Source organism: Zingiber officinale, chromosome 1B (genome assembly GCF_018446385.1).
Source record: "Zingiber officinale cultivar Zhangliang chromosome 1B, Zo_v1.1, whole genome shotgun sequence".
In the NCBI taxonomy this organism is placed as follows: Eukaryota; Viridiplantae; Streptophyta; class Magnoliopsida; order Zingiberales; family Zingiberaceae; genus Zingiber; species Zingiber officinale.
Genome location: NC_055986.1, coordinates 169,282,460 through 169,301,609, shown reverse-complemented (window position 1 = coordinate 169,301,609; position 19,150 = coordinate 169,282,460). Strand labels below are relative to the sequence as shown.

Sequence of the window (19,150 nt, the reverse complement as noted above, 5' to 3'; positions counted from 1 at the left end):
TTTACTTTCTTGCAGCACGGTCGCCTAAGACAACTTTGGCAATCATGCCATGTGGAATCAAAGATGATAAAGGACATGTGCAGGCATAATGAAAGGCACAGAGGAGGCAAGCAGAAGGCAAAAGAAGAAAAATAATCATAAAGTAGACTAAAACTGTTATGATTATTACAATGAAACTTAATACCATATCATCCAAGGCTAGAACTCTCAATTAGGTAATTGAGGTTTTACTAACTGCATATATTAGCATGTTCTTTTATGATTAAAGTTTCTGACTAATCAAATAGAATAAAATGAATATCCAACAAATGTTCGGTGAGTTTTTAGTAGAAATCAAAAGGAGCACAATAGTGCATCCACTTGAACAAATTTACAGGGAAAAGCTCATTATTACAAAAAAAAAATGCTCCTTTCTATAATATCTGGAAGGAAAAAAATCCTACTCAGCATCTAGCAACCAGTTGCTGCTATCAATCAGTTTCTACTCACTCTGTAATCAAAAGGAGCATAGAAGTCTATCATAGGGAAAATGCTCATTATTACAAAAAACAAATCTTTATCTATTGGGGGAAAAAACCAAATTGGTGGCAGCATGGAGAATCCTGCAAACTCATCAGCATCGAGCAACCATTTGATGCTACCCGTCTCCATACTGTAGACTCCGACATCGGGAATGTCCGTGTTAAGTCTATCATACTCCAGTTGGCTATCAATATAGTCTTTGACGGGGTCACTAAAATATATTGAATTCTTTTTCAAAATGGGAAACTCCCTGGTAGAGTAGAGTGCCGACTGATTTATTCCTAAAAATAAAGCCTGATTGTCTATATCTTCCACTTCTTGGCATGTAGCTGCCTTGTGATTCCACTCAGGAGATATGCGATCAAGATCTACTATATTTGTCATTTTAAAAATTTTAAATTGCTGGGTTCTTTCTTGATGGATCTGGTCGGAGTGTGGAACCATCTTCCGTGCCACTAACAAGATCTCGCCTGAGCATTCCACCAACTGCAACAGCCATTGCCAAAGCTGTAACTGTGGCCCAAAATCAAGTAGGATGATATCGGTCACCTTTGGAGGGAACGTGAAGTCGCATACAAGAATATTGGCGTTGATATCCACTGCGTACAACAGTCCACCAGAAAAAAGCATATCTTTGACCATAACGCCGCCTTTCACGCTGATCCACCTGGCTTCCCCCATTGTCGTGACCGCCAAGGATCCATCTCCGTACAATAACGCTGCATTGTGCGAATTTGATGGAGATAAGAAAATGAACTTACTAAAATAGCGGTCGTCTAGGTTGGGAAGGCTGGCGATCGAGGGAAGTTGGATACGACCCCTTGTGACCGGATTGTAATTGATCACTTCCAATTCTTGGTTGACAAAAGTCAACCATCCCTCGGATGAAGATCCGATCACTTTGTGGCCGACGATAGTCGGACAGCAAAGCTCGGCGAAGGGGTCTTCGGGGAAGTCAACCACGAAGAGGCGATGTGTGTATCCTTCGGAAGAAGTACGGTATAGCAGAAGAACACCAGGCGACCCAAAATCTTCGCGGCGTACATGTTTGCTCCAATCCATGCATAGGGTTCCTAATTTGACGCGGTTGAACCGATTCAAGCGATTGAAGACGAAATCGACGAGATGATCTGGTAGATTTGGCCAGTCTACGGATTGGGATTCGGATTGGCAGATTTCACGGAGGAGCACCCAGAATGATAGTGACCTAAGTTCTGGGTTCGGTCCCGCCATGGATGTGATGAAGTTATGTGTGATAGGGTTAGCTAAGCTCAAGTTCTACTCTCTTTTATCTGTATTAATTTACTCGATTTAGATAGATTAACGAGGTAGCTTGCAAAAGAAGTTTTGTAAAAATAGAAAAAAAAAAAAAAAAAAACATAAAGTATGTTGTAAAAATTATTTATACGAGTAAATTAGAAAAAATAATATATCTTTGAATCTATAATGAATATGTTTGACGACAGACTTATTTTGCATCTAGTTTGACCTAACCTAACCGCACTGTCGATCGTGGTGATTCACGCTTAGTTGGTCAAATGTGGGACCCACAGCTATCCTTAGCGTGGGAAACTTGACTTACAATTAAAAGAAATGAGAGCGAATTAATGAACTCTTTTTGCGAAAGTCTTTCTTGGTTCTTTGTTCCTCATCATCCTAAAAGAGTAATATTAGTTCTTGAACATAATCAATATTATTTCTCGAACATAATATACAAATCTCCATTATAGAATATTTCTCGAACATAATATAGTCTTTTTTTTTAGTTCTTTGTTCCTCATCACCATAAACGAGTAAATTTTTTAATTATTTTTTCTCATAATTTATCTATTCCATCTCACCCCTCCATTTAATATATATTAATAAAAAAATAGAGTATTAGAAATAAATTGTAATTTTAAATTACAAGGCAAAACAATAAATTACCTATTTTAACTTGATTGGGAAGTATCAAAGTACACCTTCATCGTTCACTTACATTATATGTGAAAATGAGAAAGAAGATAGAGTTGTAATTGAATAATGGAGTTGTGCTCTTCAATTAGGAGCGGAGTCAGAAATTGATAAGAAAAATGACTAAAATTTTTAACTATTTCTATTATAACAATAACTAAGTTGTATTATAATTAGTGAGGTCAATTTTATAGATCCTTTTACATCATTGGATTTTATCCCCTACTATATCATCATTCATACTTAAATAAATTTTATTTTATTTTATTATTGCTAACCAAATCTTCTTTGATTTTTCTCTTCCTCGTTTGATGTGTGTATTTGTCATAGTCTCACATCATCTAACCGAAACATTTATTGGTCGTCTAAGTACATATTCGTATCATCAACTTGTCTTTCGGATTTTCTTGTAATAAATACAACTCCCTAAATATAAAATATATTAACTATATATATATATATACACACACGTGGTGTCGCGATTTCCTTTTCCCTTCGTAGCGCTGCTCGGATGTCGCTCGTCAAAGCTCCACAGCTAAGCTTAGGGCAGAGGAAACGATTCCTGTGCGCTCGTCATCCTCTCCCCTCACTGTCCTCTTCACTCACTGCAACATATCAAGCCCTGCTCCTGACCCTACGCTTTCAGGTCCTGCGTAGGGCTTGAAATATTAGGCTCTGCTCCTAGCCTTGTGCAAAGTCTGATATTTTCTGGCCCTGCTTCTGCCTGTGCAGGGATTGAAATATCAAACCCTGCATAGAGTAATCTGAAGATAATATTTACATTAGACAATCTAAAGTAATTGACTACTGAGAGGAAAATTCTATGAATTAGAAAATAAATATTGAAGATCAAGTGTGTTGATTGTCACCCTCTCAACCATAACAATTGGTAATTAAATACTTCTCCCACAAGACTAGGCAAACTGGTTATAGGCCCTCAAAAGATTTGAGTATGTTAATCATGCAAATGACTTTTCTAGCTATATCAAATTTTTGAATGATTTGACTTTGCTGCTCTAGATATCAACACGAAGTAAAGGTAATTAGAGATACCTTTACATGCTTAATTAATTTGTAAGTTAATATTTAAATGATCAAATCAAATGCCTAGGTTTTTTTCCCCTATTTACTTTCAATTCTTGTTATTTCATGGTGGCAGGATTTAAAATGCTAGATTCGAGTTGTCTCAAAGTTCAAAACCATGCAAAAGTACTGATTTGATTTTCATATAGTAAGCTTTCATAATTCATATTATCTTAAATGTTTGTTTTTTTTTTGCTGCAAATTGATTTGCAAACAAACCTGTGGTAGGATTTTTACATATTGATCCTGACGGGAGTATGAGAAGATAGAATTACCAATGATGTGGTTGAAATGATGATCGTATCTCCATGACCTGAAGTGAAGAGGGGTGATGATGAACTATTTTCTATGTTCACCAAATCGTCAAGAGACCTCTGGTCAACGCTACTTGTAGCCAGTGACCGGGTTATCCCGGTCCCTGATACCTTGATGCTTGAGGCATATCCCAAAAATATATAAACAGCCAAATAATAGTAGAACAATAACATGAATAAAGAATGAGTACAGTGACGTATCCTGGCCACGAGGGGTATCCTCTGGTAGATCGATGAACTAATTGTAACGCTCGACCCGCAGGAGTAAACGGAGATGATGAGCTATCTCAGGTTAACCTCCATTGATATAAAAATATAATAACGAATATAAATGCCATATATGAAAAGGGAAACGGTAGCCTTCCTGTACCTTGGCCCACAGGGGTGGGACTTTATATAGCCTGAAGGGGTCGGACTGAATGGAGAATTGAGTCGACGCGAAGCCCGGGGAAATGCAGGGCCAAAGGCCATGTGGAGCAAATGAGCTGGAACATATCAACGGCTCAAAGGCTGGAACCACATCGGCTTATCGGCCGGACACCACATCGACTTGAAGGCCGGAGCAGATAAACAACACGGAGCGGGAACAGGCGATACAAAGCCAAAGTGAACCAAGTGATATAGTGTCGAAATGGAATAGGGACCATGGACAAGTCTAAGAACCCAAGCGACGGTTGCCCGGAGGGCGGCGGTTGTGGAGGAGGTGGAGGTGGCGGCCACTGGAGGCGACATCCGTTGGAGGAGGCAGCCGCCGGAGGAGGCGGTTGCCGAAGGAGGCGGTTGCTGTGGAGGAGGTGGAGGCTACAGTCGTTGGAGATGGCATCCACCGGAGGAGGCAACCCTGGAGAGGGCAACGCTGGAGAGGGCCCTGGGTGGCCGACAGAAGCTACTGGAGGTGCACTGGAGGCGGCGGCACATGGGCTGCGTGGTCCGATCGACGACGAAGGTGACGTGAGGGGTAGACGGCGAAGGAGGCGAGGCGGGGAGCGACGTTTGGCCGCTAAATGTTATGGCTGGCGCTAGGGAGAGAGGAAGAGAGGTGGGGCGGTCTGGACACGAAGGCAGCAGGCATCGACTGCGGACGACGTTGAAGGCGACGCTCGTGAGAGTGAGGCAATCTTCAGCGTGAGGCGGCAGCATTGGAAAAACGCGAAGAAGAGAGAGAGAGAGAGAGAGAGAGAGAGAGAGAGAGGCATATGAGGTTTCCGGAGAGGTGGCGACGGAGCCTCCGGCGAGGTGGCGGCAAGAGCCTCCGGCGAGGTGGCACCGAGCGGGGCAGCGACATGCATGCCTCGTGGCTGCAAAGGCGACCACACTGGAAAAACACGAAGAAAAGAGAGAGAGAGAGAGAGAGAGAGAGAGGCGTATGAGGGTTTCGGAGAGGTGGCAGCGAGAGCCTCCGCGCGAGGTGGCACCGAGTGGGGGTAGCAACATCCATGCCTCGTGCCTGCGGCGACGGTGAAAAATACGAAGGCTCCCCTCCTTCGTGACGGCAGAAGCCAAAACGCCCAAAAAGATCCCTTCCCTCTGCGGCAGCCTCCCCCTTAAAACCTCCTTTGGCGAAGAGCAAAACCAAAACCAACACCTGCTCGTGCCGACAGAAGCCAAAACGCCCAAAAAGACCCCTTCCCTCTGCGGCAGCCTCCCCCTTAAAACCTCCTTTGGCGAAGAGCAAAACTAAAACCAACACCTGCTCTGGCGGAGAGCAAAACCAAAACGAAAAACCTCTCCATAATGAAAGAAAGAAGAATAGGAAGAGAGGAAGAAATAATATAAGAGCAATAAAATCTATTATTCATTGATATTTGTCAAAATGACAATTCAATATATAATGTTCAAAAAGTACTTGGTCAATTAACCAATTAATAAATAACATAATTATTTTAAGATTAATTCAGAGAATTATTCTAATAATTATAACAGAATTATTAGAATAATTCAAATAATAATATGGTTTGATTTGGTAATTTGATCTGGTCAATTTTGATAATTCTATTTTATCTCTTTTCCCCCCCCCCCCCCCCCCCGACAAACTCAACGGGAGATCTCTGAGTTGTCACACGTTCATGAACAAAATGAAAATCAATTTTCACATGTTTTGCACGAGCATGAAAGATTAGATTTGTCGTGATATATGTTGCTCCAATATTGTCGCACCAAATTTTTGGTGCAATATTTGATGCAAGATGAAACTCAGAGAGAAGTGATTGAAGCCAAATAATTTCTGACATTGTATTTGCTATAGCTTTATATTCTGCCTAAGTGCTTGAACGAGATACCGTAAGTTGCTTTTTCAAATTTCATGAGATAAGATTTCGTCCAAGAAATATTGCATATCTACTAGTAGAGCGTCTATCTTCAGGAGAACTTGTCCAATCTGCATCTCTATATGCATGTAAATCTCGAGACGATTGGCGATATAAAAGAAGACCATGTAGAATAGTACCTTTGAGATAGCGAAGAATTATTTTTACATTATCCCAATTTTGTTCAGTTGGAGCATGCATGAATTGACAAGCATGATTTACCGCAAAAGTAATATCAGGGTGTGTGATAGTGACATATTGTAAGGCCCTAACAATACTTCGATAAATCTGTGGATCAGATAGAGCAGGAGAGGATGAAGTTGGAGAGTTGTTTATAGCAATTGGTGTAGAGATCGGGCGTGCTCCATCCATTTTGGCTCTTTGAAGAAGTCCAATAATGTATTTGCTCTGAGAGAGAAGATAGTCATGCTCATGTGGAATAAGCTCAATACCAAGATAAAAAACGAGCAATACCCAAATCTCGAGTAGGAAATTTTTGATTAAGAAGACTTAATAAAGTTATGATACCCTTGTTATCATTGTCGATTATCAGAATGTCGTTCACATAAATAAGAAAAAATATCATATATCCATCATTATATTTGTGAAATAGAGACGAGTCAGTCTTTGATCCAGAAAATCCTTGAGCTTGCAACCAATTAGATAGTCGATGAAACCATGCACGAGGAGCTTATCGAAGACCATATAAGGATTTTTCAAGATGACCATGGATAAATGCATTTGAAATGTCCAATTGTCATACAAGCCAATTAGAATTAACAACTATTGATAATAATAGTCCGACAGATGTAATTTTAATGACTGAGCTAAAAGTGTCATTAAAGTCAATACCTGGTTGTTGACTAAATCCTTTGGCTACAAGTCGAGCTTTGTGTCGTTCAAGAGAACCATCAGCTCGATACTTAAGACGGAATACTCATTTAGAGCCCACAACATTCATTGAGAGAGTGCGCGGAACTAGACTCTATGTTCCATTGCGAAGAAGTGTATCAAATTCTGTAGTCATTGCACTACGTCAGTTTAGATCATTGTTTGTTTGTGTAAAATAAGTTGGTTCAATAGATTTTGAAGAGACCACTAGAGCTCGTGGAAGGGGATATCGAGTTGCATTTGGTGGACAACACTCATAAATGTCACTAACGGGAAGCATGCGACTAGGAGCATTATCATTTGAATCACTTGTTGATGACGACGAGGAAGTAGGATGACATGGTGATGTAGATGATGGACTTGTATTATCCGAGGATCCAAAACTAGAGAGCATATTATCTTCGATCGGCGAGGCTTCCAAGATTGGAGCAGCAACCTGAGGTGATTCTGATGGTATAGGAGAGTTATTAGAGAACTCCGGAGCAAGACCTAGGATGCAATCACTTCTGATAATATTAAGTGACATTAAGAAGGTGTCACTTGTATCTGGAGGAGAGATTGAAGAAGCTACCGAAAAAGAGAATAGAGACTCATCAAAAGTAACATGTCGTGAAATATAAATTCGTCCTGTTGGTATATGTAAGCAACGATAACTATGATGCAAATTGCTATAACCAAGAAAAACGCATTGTAGTGAACGAGAGTCAAGTTTGTGTTTAGAATAGGGGTGTAACCATGAATAACATGCGCAACCAAAAATTCGAAGGAAAGTGTAATCAGAGATTTGATTATAAAGTTTTTCAAAAGGACATTTATAATTGAGCAATGGAGTAGGGAGTCAATTTATGAGATATACCGCAGTGTTAACAACTTCATCCCAAAATTTGCGCGGAACCGATGCATGATGAAGAGCTAAGACAGTTTCAACAATATGTCTATATTTTCTCTCAGTAGAGCCATTTTGTTCTGGAGTGTGAGGACAAGAAACTCGATGAACAATTCCACAAGAGATAAGATGAAGATGGAGAGCTTGATATTCGCCTCCCCAATCAGAGTGAAATGAGAATATTTTACGATTAAAATATCGTTCAACTTGAATTTGAAAATTACAGAATATATCAAATAAATCAGATTTCCTTCTCATAGGATAAAGCCAAGTATATTTACTAAAATGATTAATGAAGGTAACATAATATTGGAAACCTTGATTAGACAAAATAGGTGTAGGACCCCAAATATCATAATAGATTATTTCAAGTGGAAAATTAAAAACATGATCAGATGAAGAGAAAGGTAGCTTATGACTTTTAGATTCCATGTAGGCCGTACATGAATGAGATGGAGAGGAGGTAATGGAAGTAGGTAAACCATACCTATTGATGATTGACCGAACAATTTAAAGGGAAGGATGACCAAGTCGAGCATGCCAAGCCGATTTATTTGTGTGTTCACCAACAAAAGCTTTGATTGAAGAACTTTGAAGACAGTAGAGGCCATTTTTTATTCTCCCAAAAAACACAATAACATTTGTTCCTTTATCCTTTATAAGATAATGATTATGATGAAACTCAAAAATGACATTGTTATCAAGACAAAACTGACGTGTAGAAAGTAAATTTTTAGTGATAGATGAAACATAAAAGACATTGCGCATGTGAAAAGTTCGATTAGATAAATGAGCATATGTGTTTCTAAGATTAGCAATTTGCAAACCTGAATCATCGCCTACTTGAACCGTATCTGAGCCATAATATGACATTACGCCTATAAAGATATTATAATCTGATGTGACATGATGAGTTGCTCCAATGTCAATATATCAATCAGTAGATGAAAACTTTGGAGTTTTACCATAAGTAGGCATAGACGAAAGGACTTTAGGATATACTTGTGAAATAGATGGTTGTCTTGAAGTCGTAGGACCACCAATAAAATTTGAGTCAAATGGACTAGGACATTGAATACCGAAATGTCCAATTCTGAGACAAATTTGACATTTTACCCGAGACCAATCAAGTCTTTTAGAGCATATATTTCCAGTATGACCAATGATGTGACAAATCTGACATCGGTCTGAACTTTGCTTTTGGTCTCTTTGATGTCGTCAAGTATTTGACATCTAAAGTAAAAAATAACTTGTCCGATGGTAGTGGAGAAAAACCACTGAGACGGGAAAAAAACAGAGATTAAGGAAGAGAAAAGAGAAGCAAAGGGGTTGTCGGCGGAAGAAAATAAGTATTTTTCGTTTATTCTGAAAAATATAGAAGAATAAAAAAATTAAAACACATAGGAGAGAAGAAGAGGCCCGAGGGAAAAATTAAAAATAAAAGTTCACCGTTTATTGGATCTCTACCTCAAGAAATTGAGGGAAGATAAAAAAGAGATGACTCTGATACCATGAAAGAGGAAGAATAGGGAGAGAGGAAGAAATAATATGAAAGCAATAAAATCTATTGTTTATTGATATTTGCCTTAAGGACAATACAATATATAATGTTCAAAAAGTACTTGGTCAATTGACCAATTAATAAATAATAGAATTATTTTAAGAATAATTCTGAGAATTATTTTAAGAATAATTCTGAGAATTATTCTAATAATTATAACAGAATTATTAGAATAATCCAAATACTAATATTATTTGATTTGGTAATTTGATCTGGTCAATTTTGATAATTCTGTTTTATCTCTTTTACATAATTCCCTTTTGGGTGACGCAGGTATGAAAAAACAAATTCGGAGATAGGACATGATTTTACTCCTCTTTTTTAAACCAACTAATTTTTAAGGTGACCGACTGAAGTTTCCAATCAGCCATCAGAATTATCAGCATCATGAGTGTGATTCAACCACTGCAACTATGTGAAATGCCTTGTGTGAGAATCAAACTCTCGTTGAGAGTCTGTCCTACTTTTTATTATCGCACCGTATTTTCTGGTAATATAGTGGCAAAAGGCGAATACGCTCGTCCCCAGCACTCCCGTCAATTCGTCCCAGAACCAACACGGAGGAGGTAAACACGGGCGGCTACTAGCTGGGCTACCAGCCTTTGGAATAGTGACTAGCACATAAGGGAGACATTTTATCTCAGTTTTGTCGAGATTTGAACCCCAGACCTCATGATGACAACACCTCATGCGCTAGCCACTAGACCATCCCGAGGTGATATGTTTTTTGGTAACATGCTCAAGTTGTTTGTTGGTTCTGCAGGGAAATGGAAGTTAGCAACTGGTCACAGCATGTCAAGCAGCTGTGACACACAAAAACAGATTGTGGACCAGAAGTTTAATTCCTCTATCTACATAATGGAGCACTCAATCCACTCCATGATTGTCCTGTCTTCCCGTCCCTCTCTCCCTCATACACACCCCTCAACCAAACTTGGGTAAATCCTACACCTGAAATGATTCATTATTCTTGCTAACAAAGCCAACCTTCCCTTAAGCAACCTTAAATTCATCTGTTCTTTCTCTTTGATGATGCAATGAGCGATAAGTGGATGGCTCGGTTTGTCATCCTCCCCTTCTCTGTTGGTTGCGCCTCCCATTCGAGCATCGCGGTCCATGAAAATCGACTAAACAGAGCACAAGCCGAGGGATTCCCAGCAACATCTAGTAGCATTCTTTTTCTCTTCTTTGTGCTGTTATCATGAGAGTCATCCACTTCAGAGCCCCTCTGCTTTAACTATTGTTTTGAAGGTGGAGATGCTAAGGGACAGCCGACTGGGAAGCCGAAGAACTCCTTCAGCAATCTTTCATTTCAAAAGCTAGTCAAGAGCTTCAAGAACTTATCCAACTACTTTGCATTTGAGGCGGAGGAGGAGGAGGACGACGACGAGGTGGAGATGGAGATTGGGTTTCCGACCGACGTTCAGCATGTTACTCACATAGGACTGGATGGACTCTGACTCAGCCGTTGGACAAGGCCTCCCCGGAGTTGCTCTCCCTCCCTTCTTTTCCACTGAAGCAGTTCGAGCTGTCGTTGGCAGGCCAAACCGGAGCTCCTCCGCCACCGGTCGGCGGCTCCCATGGCTCTTGGCTGCATTGAGGGCGGCGGCGGCGGCGCACTTGTTGCTTTGCTCTTTTCTTTGGTCCATCTGCTTCTTTTGTTTATTGGAGCTGCCACGGTCGCAATGAATGTGGAAAGTGATGCCACCTCCAATGCCACTGCGTTCACATGTCGAATTAAAAGAATTTTAATTTTTTGTGATAATTTATTATAAAATTGGAATTATGTGATTTATTATACTTCTCATTTATTTCTAAATTAATTAATATTATTTTTATGTTTAATTATTTCAATTACTTTTGTGGAAATTTCCCACAGTAGCAGTTGATTGGCCCGGACCGTCACTGTCTCCTTTGACTTGGGAATAAACCGGAAGAGTGAGGCATCGAGATCGCAGAAGAGGAAGAGGAGGCGATCTTCTCACTTCTCCTCTCTCTACGCGCCTCTCTCTACGCGTTCTGTCGTCGTCGCCCTCTGCTACCAGATTTCCTGTGGGTTTGGGGTTCGCCGCCGGGAGCGGTGGCGGAATTTGGAAATTTAGTAGGGGAAGCGCGTTTTGCTATGGAGGAGGGAGGAGGTAGTGGCAGTGTTGGTGGCGGTGGATCTAGGGATGTTGCCTTCCTCTCCTCCTTCCTCATCTGCTTCTTCCTTGCTGTCGTCTCAGCTCAAGACCGTGAGTTGTAACCCTAACCATTTTTTTTTTTTCATTCCAGTTGGGTTTTTGTTGCGTGATGCTGAAAAAATGACTACAACATTACATCAATTACAGTTTTAGCAAATTCGCTTCTTTAGTTGTCGATCGGTGTAGGTTTTTGCTCGAATTTTGGAGTTGGGAGTGTTTTTTGCTGGTTCTGTAGGTACGATCGATATTTGTAGAATTTGGAGCATGATATAAGTGCTAGGGAGGCGCTAATCAGTGAAAGACGCATGCTTTATGAATTAATTATGTTTATTTTACTTCTAATAAGGATTTGAAGGCAAGTTAACAACTAGCATATGCATACAGGCGTGCAAGAATTTCACTTATATACTTGTCCAAATATGACGGTAAGTTAACAATTGAATTCTCTAACAATTTCACATATGCACTTGTTTAGACACTGACATATCTATATAGCTGTGAGGTGATCACCATTTTTATAGGTGTGAGTCATCTGCTATTATCACATAATAAAAATATTGTATATACCAGTCACACCGTGAAGTCGATGTCCTCTCTTAAAAATCAACCAAGGACATTTTAATAGTATCATCCCATGCTTTCAGATTGTCTCATATCTTATTCAAGCAACAATATTATCAGTACCTTTTATTAAAATGTGTTATACGCAAGATAACAAGATTGTGAATAAATGAATAATACAATTATATTTCCAGTGATTTCTTTTACAATTCAATTTTGTAGGGCATTATCATTAACAAGAGAATGTCTGCATTTTTATTATTGTCTACCCTTTCTTTCTATAAATATATTATTTGTCTTAACTCTATAAGTTGTAGATTTACATGCTTTTAATATATTCTTTCTTTCAATAGCATACTGCCCTGATGGTTGGCATGTCAGTCCCAGTAAGAACAAATGCTTTATGCATATGACTGGTTCTCTGCCTTGGGTTCAATCAGAGAGAGTCTGCCAGAATTTTAGTGGCTATTTGGCAGCCCTCACTTCAGTTGATGAGTTGAGTTTTGCTCAAAGCTTATGCGCTGGAAGCATTAGAGGATGCTGGGTGGGAGGACGAGGTTATAATTCTTCTCTCGGATTTCGCTGGAAATGGTCTGACAATATTTCGAGATGGAATGAATCTGTTTTCCCTGGCAAATCTTTTCATTTTGATTGTTCAAGTGCTTCGTGCAACAGAATGAGCCCACCTGATCTGTGTACATTGGTGCCTAATAGCCATGTGGCTCTTGTCGCTGAAAGCTGCAATACATCACATGACTATATTTGCATGGTTACTCGAGGTACTACATGACTTTTTAATGATCCTTTTCTTTATCGAGTTCCTAAATTTGGCATTATTTTATAAAATTTCTGGTTTATGTCTAAACTATTATGGCAACATTATGTAAGTACTGTTAGTGCGCCCATTGGAATCAAGTCTACTATTTTCCCCCCTTATTTGCAGTTTCAGCATTTCATCCACTCTGTATTGCTAGTTAGTCAATGGAATTTGTTCTGTTGTGCCACTATTTAGCCAAGTGATAATTTTGATTTGCAGCAGAAAACAAATGTTCCCACAAGCTTTGCCATATGGAGTATATGATCGCCCTTGCAGCTGTCAGTGGATTAATCCTTTTCATCACTTTGGTTGTTGTCGTATGGCTGCTAGTATATAGGCGAAGCAAGAAGCGCAGACGGTCTCGCAAAATTTCTAGTCCTTCAACAGCTGCATTAGTTCCTCCATTATGGAAAGTATTCACCAGCGAAGAGCTGAGATCAATTACAAAGAACTTTAGTGAAGGAAACAGACTTCTTGGTGATGCCAAAACTGGTGGAACTTATAGTGGTCTCTTGCCTGACGGCTCAAGAGTGGCTGTTAAGAGACTGAAGAGGTATAGCCTTCAAAGGAAGAAGGAATTCTATTCTGAGATTGGAAGGGTTGCCAAACTTCATCATCCTAATCTAGTTGCTGTAAAAGGCTGTTGCTATGATCATGGTGATCGCTATATTATCTATGAATTTGTTGCCAATGGGCCGTTGGATCGATGGCTGCACCACATGCCAAGAGGCGGTCGAAGCTTAGATTGGGCCATGAGGATGAGAGTTGCTACAACACTTGCTCAAGGGATTGCGTAAGTATAGTAGAAAATGAATATCAAGATAAGCATATGCATATAATCATTTCTTACCATTGTATTTTTGTTTTGCCGTTTGGTGCCTACGTAGTGCTCTCCTAATTTATAAGACAATTCTTTTGTGCAAATGAATTACAAAGTATGAAAGATAGTAATTTAAAAATTCTTTTGTATGAGTATCCACATGGATGTAGATCCATGTTCTATGTGTCTGACATGATTGTTTCACCAAATCAAAATGGGGGAATTGAGTGTCAACTTGAAGGATTAGTGTCCAACATGAGTACAGGAGGAAATGAAGAGGCCAAGTATCAGAATCTTTATTCTCCAATGTTTGATATATTGAACTACCATGATAGGAACAACTCTTTAGTCCTTTTCCTTGGTTTGTCACAAGTATCTTTATTTAAATTATAGAGTTTTTCTACAGAATTCCACATCTGTTCTTCTTAGGCTTATTCACTTCTGATTCATTCTAGTTATGCCTACAGGATGTGGTGAAGGTGTGAAAGACCAGTTAGGATTAAGGATATAATTGATCAACGTCTGACATGTCCAATGGCTATAGGATATAGCAGGATAAGATCCACCTAATTAGATTTGTCGTTGTGAACTATTAATTATATCGTCGTACATTAGTGCTAAATGGCAGGTAAAATGCATGCTGTTGACTTCAAATCATGGTTTGTTGATGATGCTGTGTTGAACTCAGTTCATACTCATACTAACTGATTTTCACAAATTCAGATTCCTGCATGACAAGGTGAAGCCCCAAGTTGTACACCGCGACATACGTGCAAGCAATGTCCTTCTTGACGAAGAGTTTGGGTCTCATCTGATGGGTGTAGGTCTTTCCAAGATTGTGCCATGGGAAGTTATGCATGAAAGGACAAAGACAGCGGGAACCTATGGATATCTTGCTCCAGAGTTCATGTATCGAAACGAATTGACAACTAAAAGTGATGTCTATAGTTTCGGTGTGCTGCTGCTGGAAATCATCAGCGGCCGACGACCAAGCCAGGCTGTTGAATCCGTGGGCTGGCAGACAATATTTGAGTGGGCGACCCCGCTAGTTCAGTCCCACAGATATGTTGAACTCCTCGATCCTTTCATATCTGACATCCCAGAGGTCGGGGTGATACAAAAGGCTGTGGATCTCGTATACTCATGCACCCAACTTGTCCCATCAGTTCGGCCAAGGATGTCGCATGTCGTGCATCAACTGCAGCAGTTGGGTCTGAGAGCACTCTCCGAGCAGCCAAGAAGCGGCACGAGCACCAGCGCAACATCGCCAATGTTGCCGTTGGAGGTGGAGTATCCTCGCTGAAGTTAATTTAAATAGTGTTTGTAATTTACTATGATTCTCATCGCTTAAAGCTGCCTTAGAAGTTAATGGCGTGTCATTGTAGCCGATGATAATTTACATATATAGTGGTTATAACCTAAGACTTGTCGAGAACAAGCTTCCTTATAAGTTACTCTTACATTGCAGTGCTTCAAGTTTGATAGTAGTATCTTATGCTGTTTGTATTATCTTTATGTTAATTGTGAATTTTATAATAATCTGGACTTTACTCGATTAATTTTAAGGGAAAATTATTCTAAAATCTCCATGCAATCTTAAACAATTGCATTCAGTCCTTGTGTCAGTAGAAATTTGTTTCCGACATCTGACTAAACACGTTTATTTGTTTCAACTCCTTAATCTTGGCGAAATTATATAATTCTTTGGATTTAAATGCACAACTGAATGCATTCTCTCCCAATGTATGACGCATCACTTTGCCTCTCCAAATATCAGCGACGTATTCAGCCTCCGTGACTCCAAAATTTGGCGATGCACTCTGCCTTTGCGACTTCAACCCATCGACGACGCACTCCTCGGCTTCGTCCCTAAACATCTCCATCGACGTTGAAGGCAAAAATCAAAGAGGCGACACAATCCAACTAAATCATCTTAAACTCTTGAATAATCGGTAAATAAAATTTGTGCATCCTAGATTTCAACTAATTTATTATTCCTCTGCGAAAAATTGAAACTTTAGTTCATGGGTATTTTTGATTTTGTGAGGTTGAGGTTAAATAAAATTAGGGTTAGGTGTCTGCATTGTAATTTTATAAATGAGTTTGTATTGCATCTTCTTCAATTCAAGGAATGTGAGATATGTGCAAATTTTATAGTAATTATCAATAAACTGAGTAATATACTCAATTTAAGCATTTTGATGCCTAAAATTTATAGGGTTGTACTTTAGGGTATGAATGAGTAAATTGTTATAATTATTGATATTGTCCATTCAGTTGACTCAAATAAAATTAATTTTGAAGTTTGAATTGCAATTGAGTGTGTTTGTGTTTTATCTGCTTCAATTGAAGAATTGAAAGATATATATTATTTTATGTATTGATTAACAAAAAATTGAATAATATACTCAATTTAAGCATTTTAATGATCATATTTTCCATGATTTGTACTTTATGGTATGAATTATAAATTATTCTTGTTGTTTGAGGGTGGTTGATTTTATTAGTTTAAATAAAAATGGATTTTGGATTTCTAATTGCAACATGTTTTATGAATGTACTTGTGTTTTCTCTTTTTCAATCGAATGATTGAATGAGATATGTGATTGTTATGTAGTGATTATCAATAAACTGAATAATATACTCATTTTGATGTCCATATTTTCCATGGATTATAGTTTATAGTATGAATTGTTAAGTAATTTATTTTTATGCAGAAATGAGAAAGAAAACTAGAGTTATAAAATTAAAGGAGATTAAGGGGAAATTTGTTGAGAAGAGCAAGAGCAACAAACAATCATGTTCATATTGTTCATCGACATATTTCAAAGCTGTGTTGGATAAGTGTTACCCAATTTGGGTAATAAGTAAAAAAAGAGGATCAAAAGCATTCCACTTGCTCCATGACTCGAGATTATTGAGATGTCAATTAGTAGTATCATAATAGATTTAGTATTAAACAGATTCCAGTAGTCTTCACATTCTTTCTTGTTTGGTGATAACATTGTAGTTCCATTCACATCGACCGAGTGTTGCATCATCCTTGGTTTGGCCCATGTGGGGCAACCTATTGATTTGGATGCCAACATGAAGTCAAAATTTGTGGCTCAGTTATTTGGAGGAAAAGTCAGCAACATAAATAGGACTACAATTCATGATAAAATACTTGTATTAGCTGGATTAGAGAAAGATTTTGAAGTGGATGATTTTGTTAGGCTATTTATTTATCTTTTTTTTTTAACTGTATTATTTTTCTTGTTGGTAACTATTCCACTTCTCGATTTATTATGTCCTACATTGATAATTTGATGAGGTTCTTTGATTACTCGTGGGGAGATGCAACATATAGATTTGTATGTCACCAACTTATTTTACATACCATCAGTAATGGCAATAGACTGGAAGGAAGCAAAAAGCATGTAAATAGTTGTACTATTGGACTATTAGTGAGTTTTTAATTTTTGAAGTACGATTGTGATATATTTCATATTATTGTAATAATATATTTGTGTATTCAAGTTTGGTTATATTAAAGAATACCTTTATTTGAACATACACGGTCTTTATAGTGTTTTCCTGGGTTGTTTTGTTAGGAAAGGAGTAAGATTTCCATCCAACGTAATACTGCCGAGAAATTATTTACCGGCATTGATTTCAACATGGCAAGTTACTATGTTTTGAGTATGTTTTTTTAAATATGATTGTAGAGGTGATGTTTTATTTATAATTATGAAAAGGTGTTGTATATAATACCATTTTCGGATAAGGAGATTCTATTAAGCTGCAAAAAAGGGAGTTCTTTGGTAAATATAGAAATAATAAAATTATTTATGTTAAATAATGATGATAAGAAATTTTTTGACTACATTACTCTTATTCTGATAGTAAAAGCATTGTGTGAGATGTCATGGATTAGCTAATAAGAAGATGATGACTGAACCAAGCAGTGAAGAAAAGAGTAATGATGATGTAGAGCCAAAACTAGTTAGTGAAAAAATAGGTTGTGAAAAAGGAAATTTTAATTTTGAAGAGAATAAGAATGTTGAAGTCGAAGTCAGTGGTGAGACTGAACTTGCCAGGTTATTTGAGTTGAATGTGGAAGTGAATGAAAATCTAACTCCTAACTTGGATGATAATGTTGATTTGATGGTAAAAGATGTTATTTTTCAATTGAATAAAGAAAACACTGGATTGGTAGGATCTGATGGTGACAGATTGGAAGTAGAAAAGAATAGCGGTTCAAGTGAAGAGCATGTTTCTGGGAGTGATGTTGCTATTTCAAAAATATAAAAGATCAGTCTTTTTCAATCTTCTATTGTGGATACTGTGAGGAATAGAGCTGATCATGTGACGAAAAGAAAGACGTCAATGTTTGTGACTCCTCCTAGCTCAACTCCAAAACGCAGGAGGAAGGGAATAAAATAGGTAGATGGAGCATAACCTTTCTATGGTTATTTTGAAGTCTAATAGTTTTTGTGTGTTATTATATATTGTTGCTAAACATGAATGGATTTTAACTTATATTACTAAATATATTGCAGCATAGATAAACTCCATCGTAGATGTTCAGAAAGATGACAAGAGTCCTGCCAAAAATAAAATGGATGCATATAAAGGGAGAAGTGATTTCTTTGGCCATGAAGAATGATCAAAAGAAGAGAGAAAGGTGTTCACAGAATTTCTGTTTAGGATAAATTGGAGTAAGTTTAATTTGAATATGTTAAATTTTGTCTTGACACTCTGTTCTCAATATTTGTAATGGAAATAATTTTTCTCTCCATCTAGTGTTGTTATTTGGCAAGATGACTTCCTGAGCTTGACTAGACCTGTATTTTGTCTTTTTTTTTGTTTGGTAAGCCTATTGATAGTCAAATCATAAACGTTTATATAAGGATTATGAAAAAACAAAGTCTGGCTTATGGGTTTGAGATATACTGTATAGACACTACTGTGTAGGTTCATAGCACAGTTGATATTTGATTGTACTTCTTATAAGATTAAGATGGATTAAAATAATATTTGTACTCTTGTTTTAAATATCTAGCAAGAAGTGTTGCTGCATTTGGAGGTATATAACAAATATAGGCAGTTACAAAATATGGAATATGAACCTTTTCTTGCCAGGTTGACATCGACCACCAAGAGAAGACTGTAGGATCTAAATGAAGATATATTTACAAGATGTAGATATATAATTTTCCTATTAATGACAGGTGGCATTGGTATATGTTGGTTTTTGAAGTATCTGAAGGA

General features: G+C 38.1%; 2 protein-coding genes and 1 pseudogene across 3 annotated transcripts; 2 read left to right on the top strand and 1 right to left on the bottom strand.

Moving 5' to 3' along the window:
- Positions 1 to 474: 474 nt before the first annotated feature.
- LOC122045014 lies at positions 475 to 1,755 on the bottom strand. Its single transcript, XM_042605059.1, has one exon. It carries the CDS (start codon positions 1,753 to 1,755, stop codon positions 475 to 477), a length of 1,281 nt encoding a protein of 426 aa, XP_042460993.1.
- An 8,659-nt stretch (positions 1,756 to 10,414) lies between these two features.
- LOC121991413 lies at positions 10,415 to 11,263 on the top strand (annotated as a pseudogene).
- Positions 11,264 to 11,471: 208 nt separating this feature from the next.
- LOC121991397 (C-type lectin receptor-like tyrosine-protein kinase At1g52310) lies at positions 11,472 to 15,387 on the top strand. Of its 2 annotated transcripts, none has more exons than XM_042545413.1 (4): positions 11,472 to 11,750; positions 12,614 to 13,039; positions 13,300 to 13,870; positions 14,621 to 15,387. In XM_042545413.1, the coding sequence occupies exons 1-4, from the start codon at positions 11,639 to 11,641 to the stop codon at positions 15,198 to 15,200; spliced, it is 1,689 nt and encodes a 562-aa protein (XP_042401347.1). In that variant the 5' UTR covers positions 11,472 to 11,638; the 3' UTR covers positions 15,201 to 15,387. The 2 variants fall into 2 exon arrangements, with proteins under 2 accessions (XP_042401347.1, XP_042401342.1); XM_042545408.1 differs by having other exon boundaries at positions 13,297 to 13,870.
- Positions 15,388 to 19,150: the final 3,763 nt, after the last annotated feature.

What these genes read in the sequence shown, in the direction of transcription:
- LOC122045014 (XM_042605059.1), bottom strand. Translation starts at nt 1,755, where the DNA reads ATGGCGGGACCGAACCCAGAACTTAGGTCACTATCATTCTGGGTGCTC.
- LOC121991397 (XM_042545408.1), top strand. Translation starts at nt 11,639, where the DNA reads ATGGAGGAGGGAGGAGGTAGTGGCAGTGTTGGTGGCGGTGGATCTAGG. An exon ending in TGTCGTCTCAGCTCAAGACC is followed by an intron (nt 11,751 to 12,613) that starts GTGAGTTGTAAC and finishes TTCTTTCAATAG; the next exon opens with CATACTGCCCTGATGGTTGG. An exon ending in ACACTTGCTCAAGGGATTGC is followed by an intron (nt 13,871 to 14,620) that starts GTAAGTATAGTA and finishes TCACAAATTCAG; the next exon opens with ATTCCTGCATGACAAGGTGA.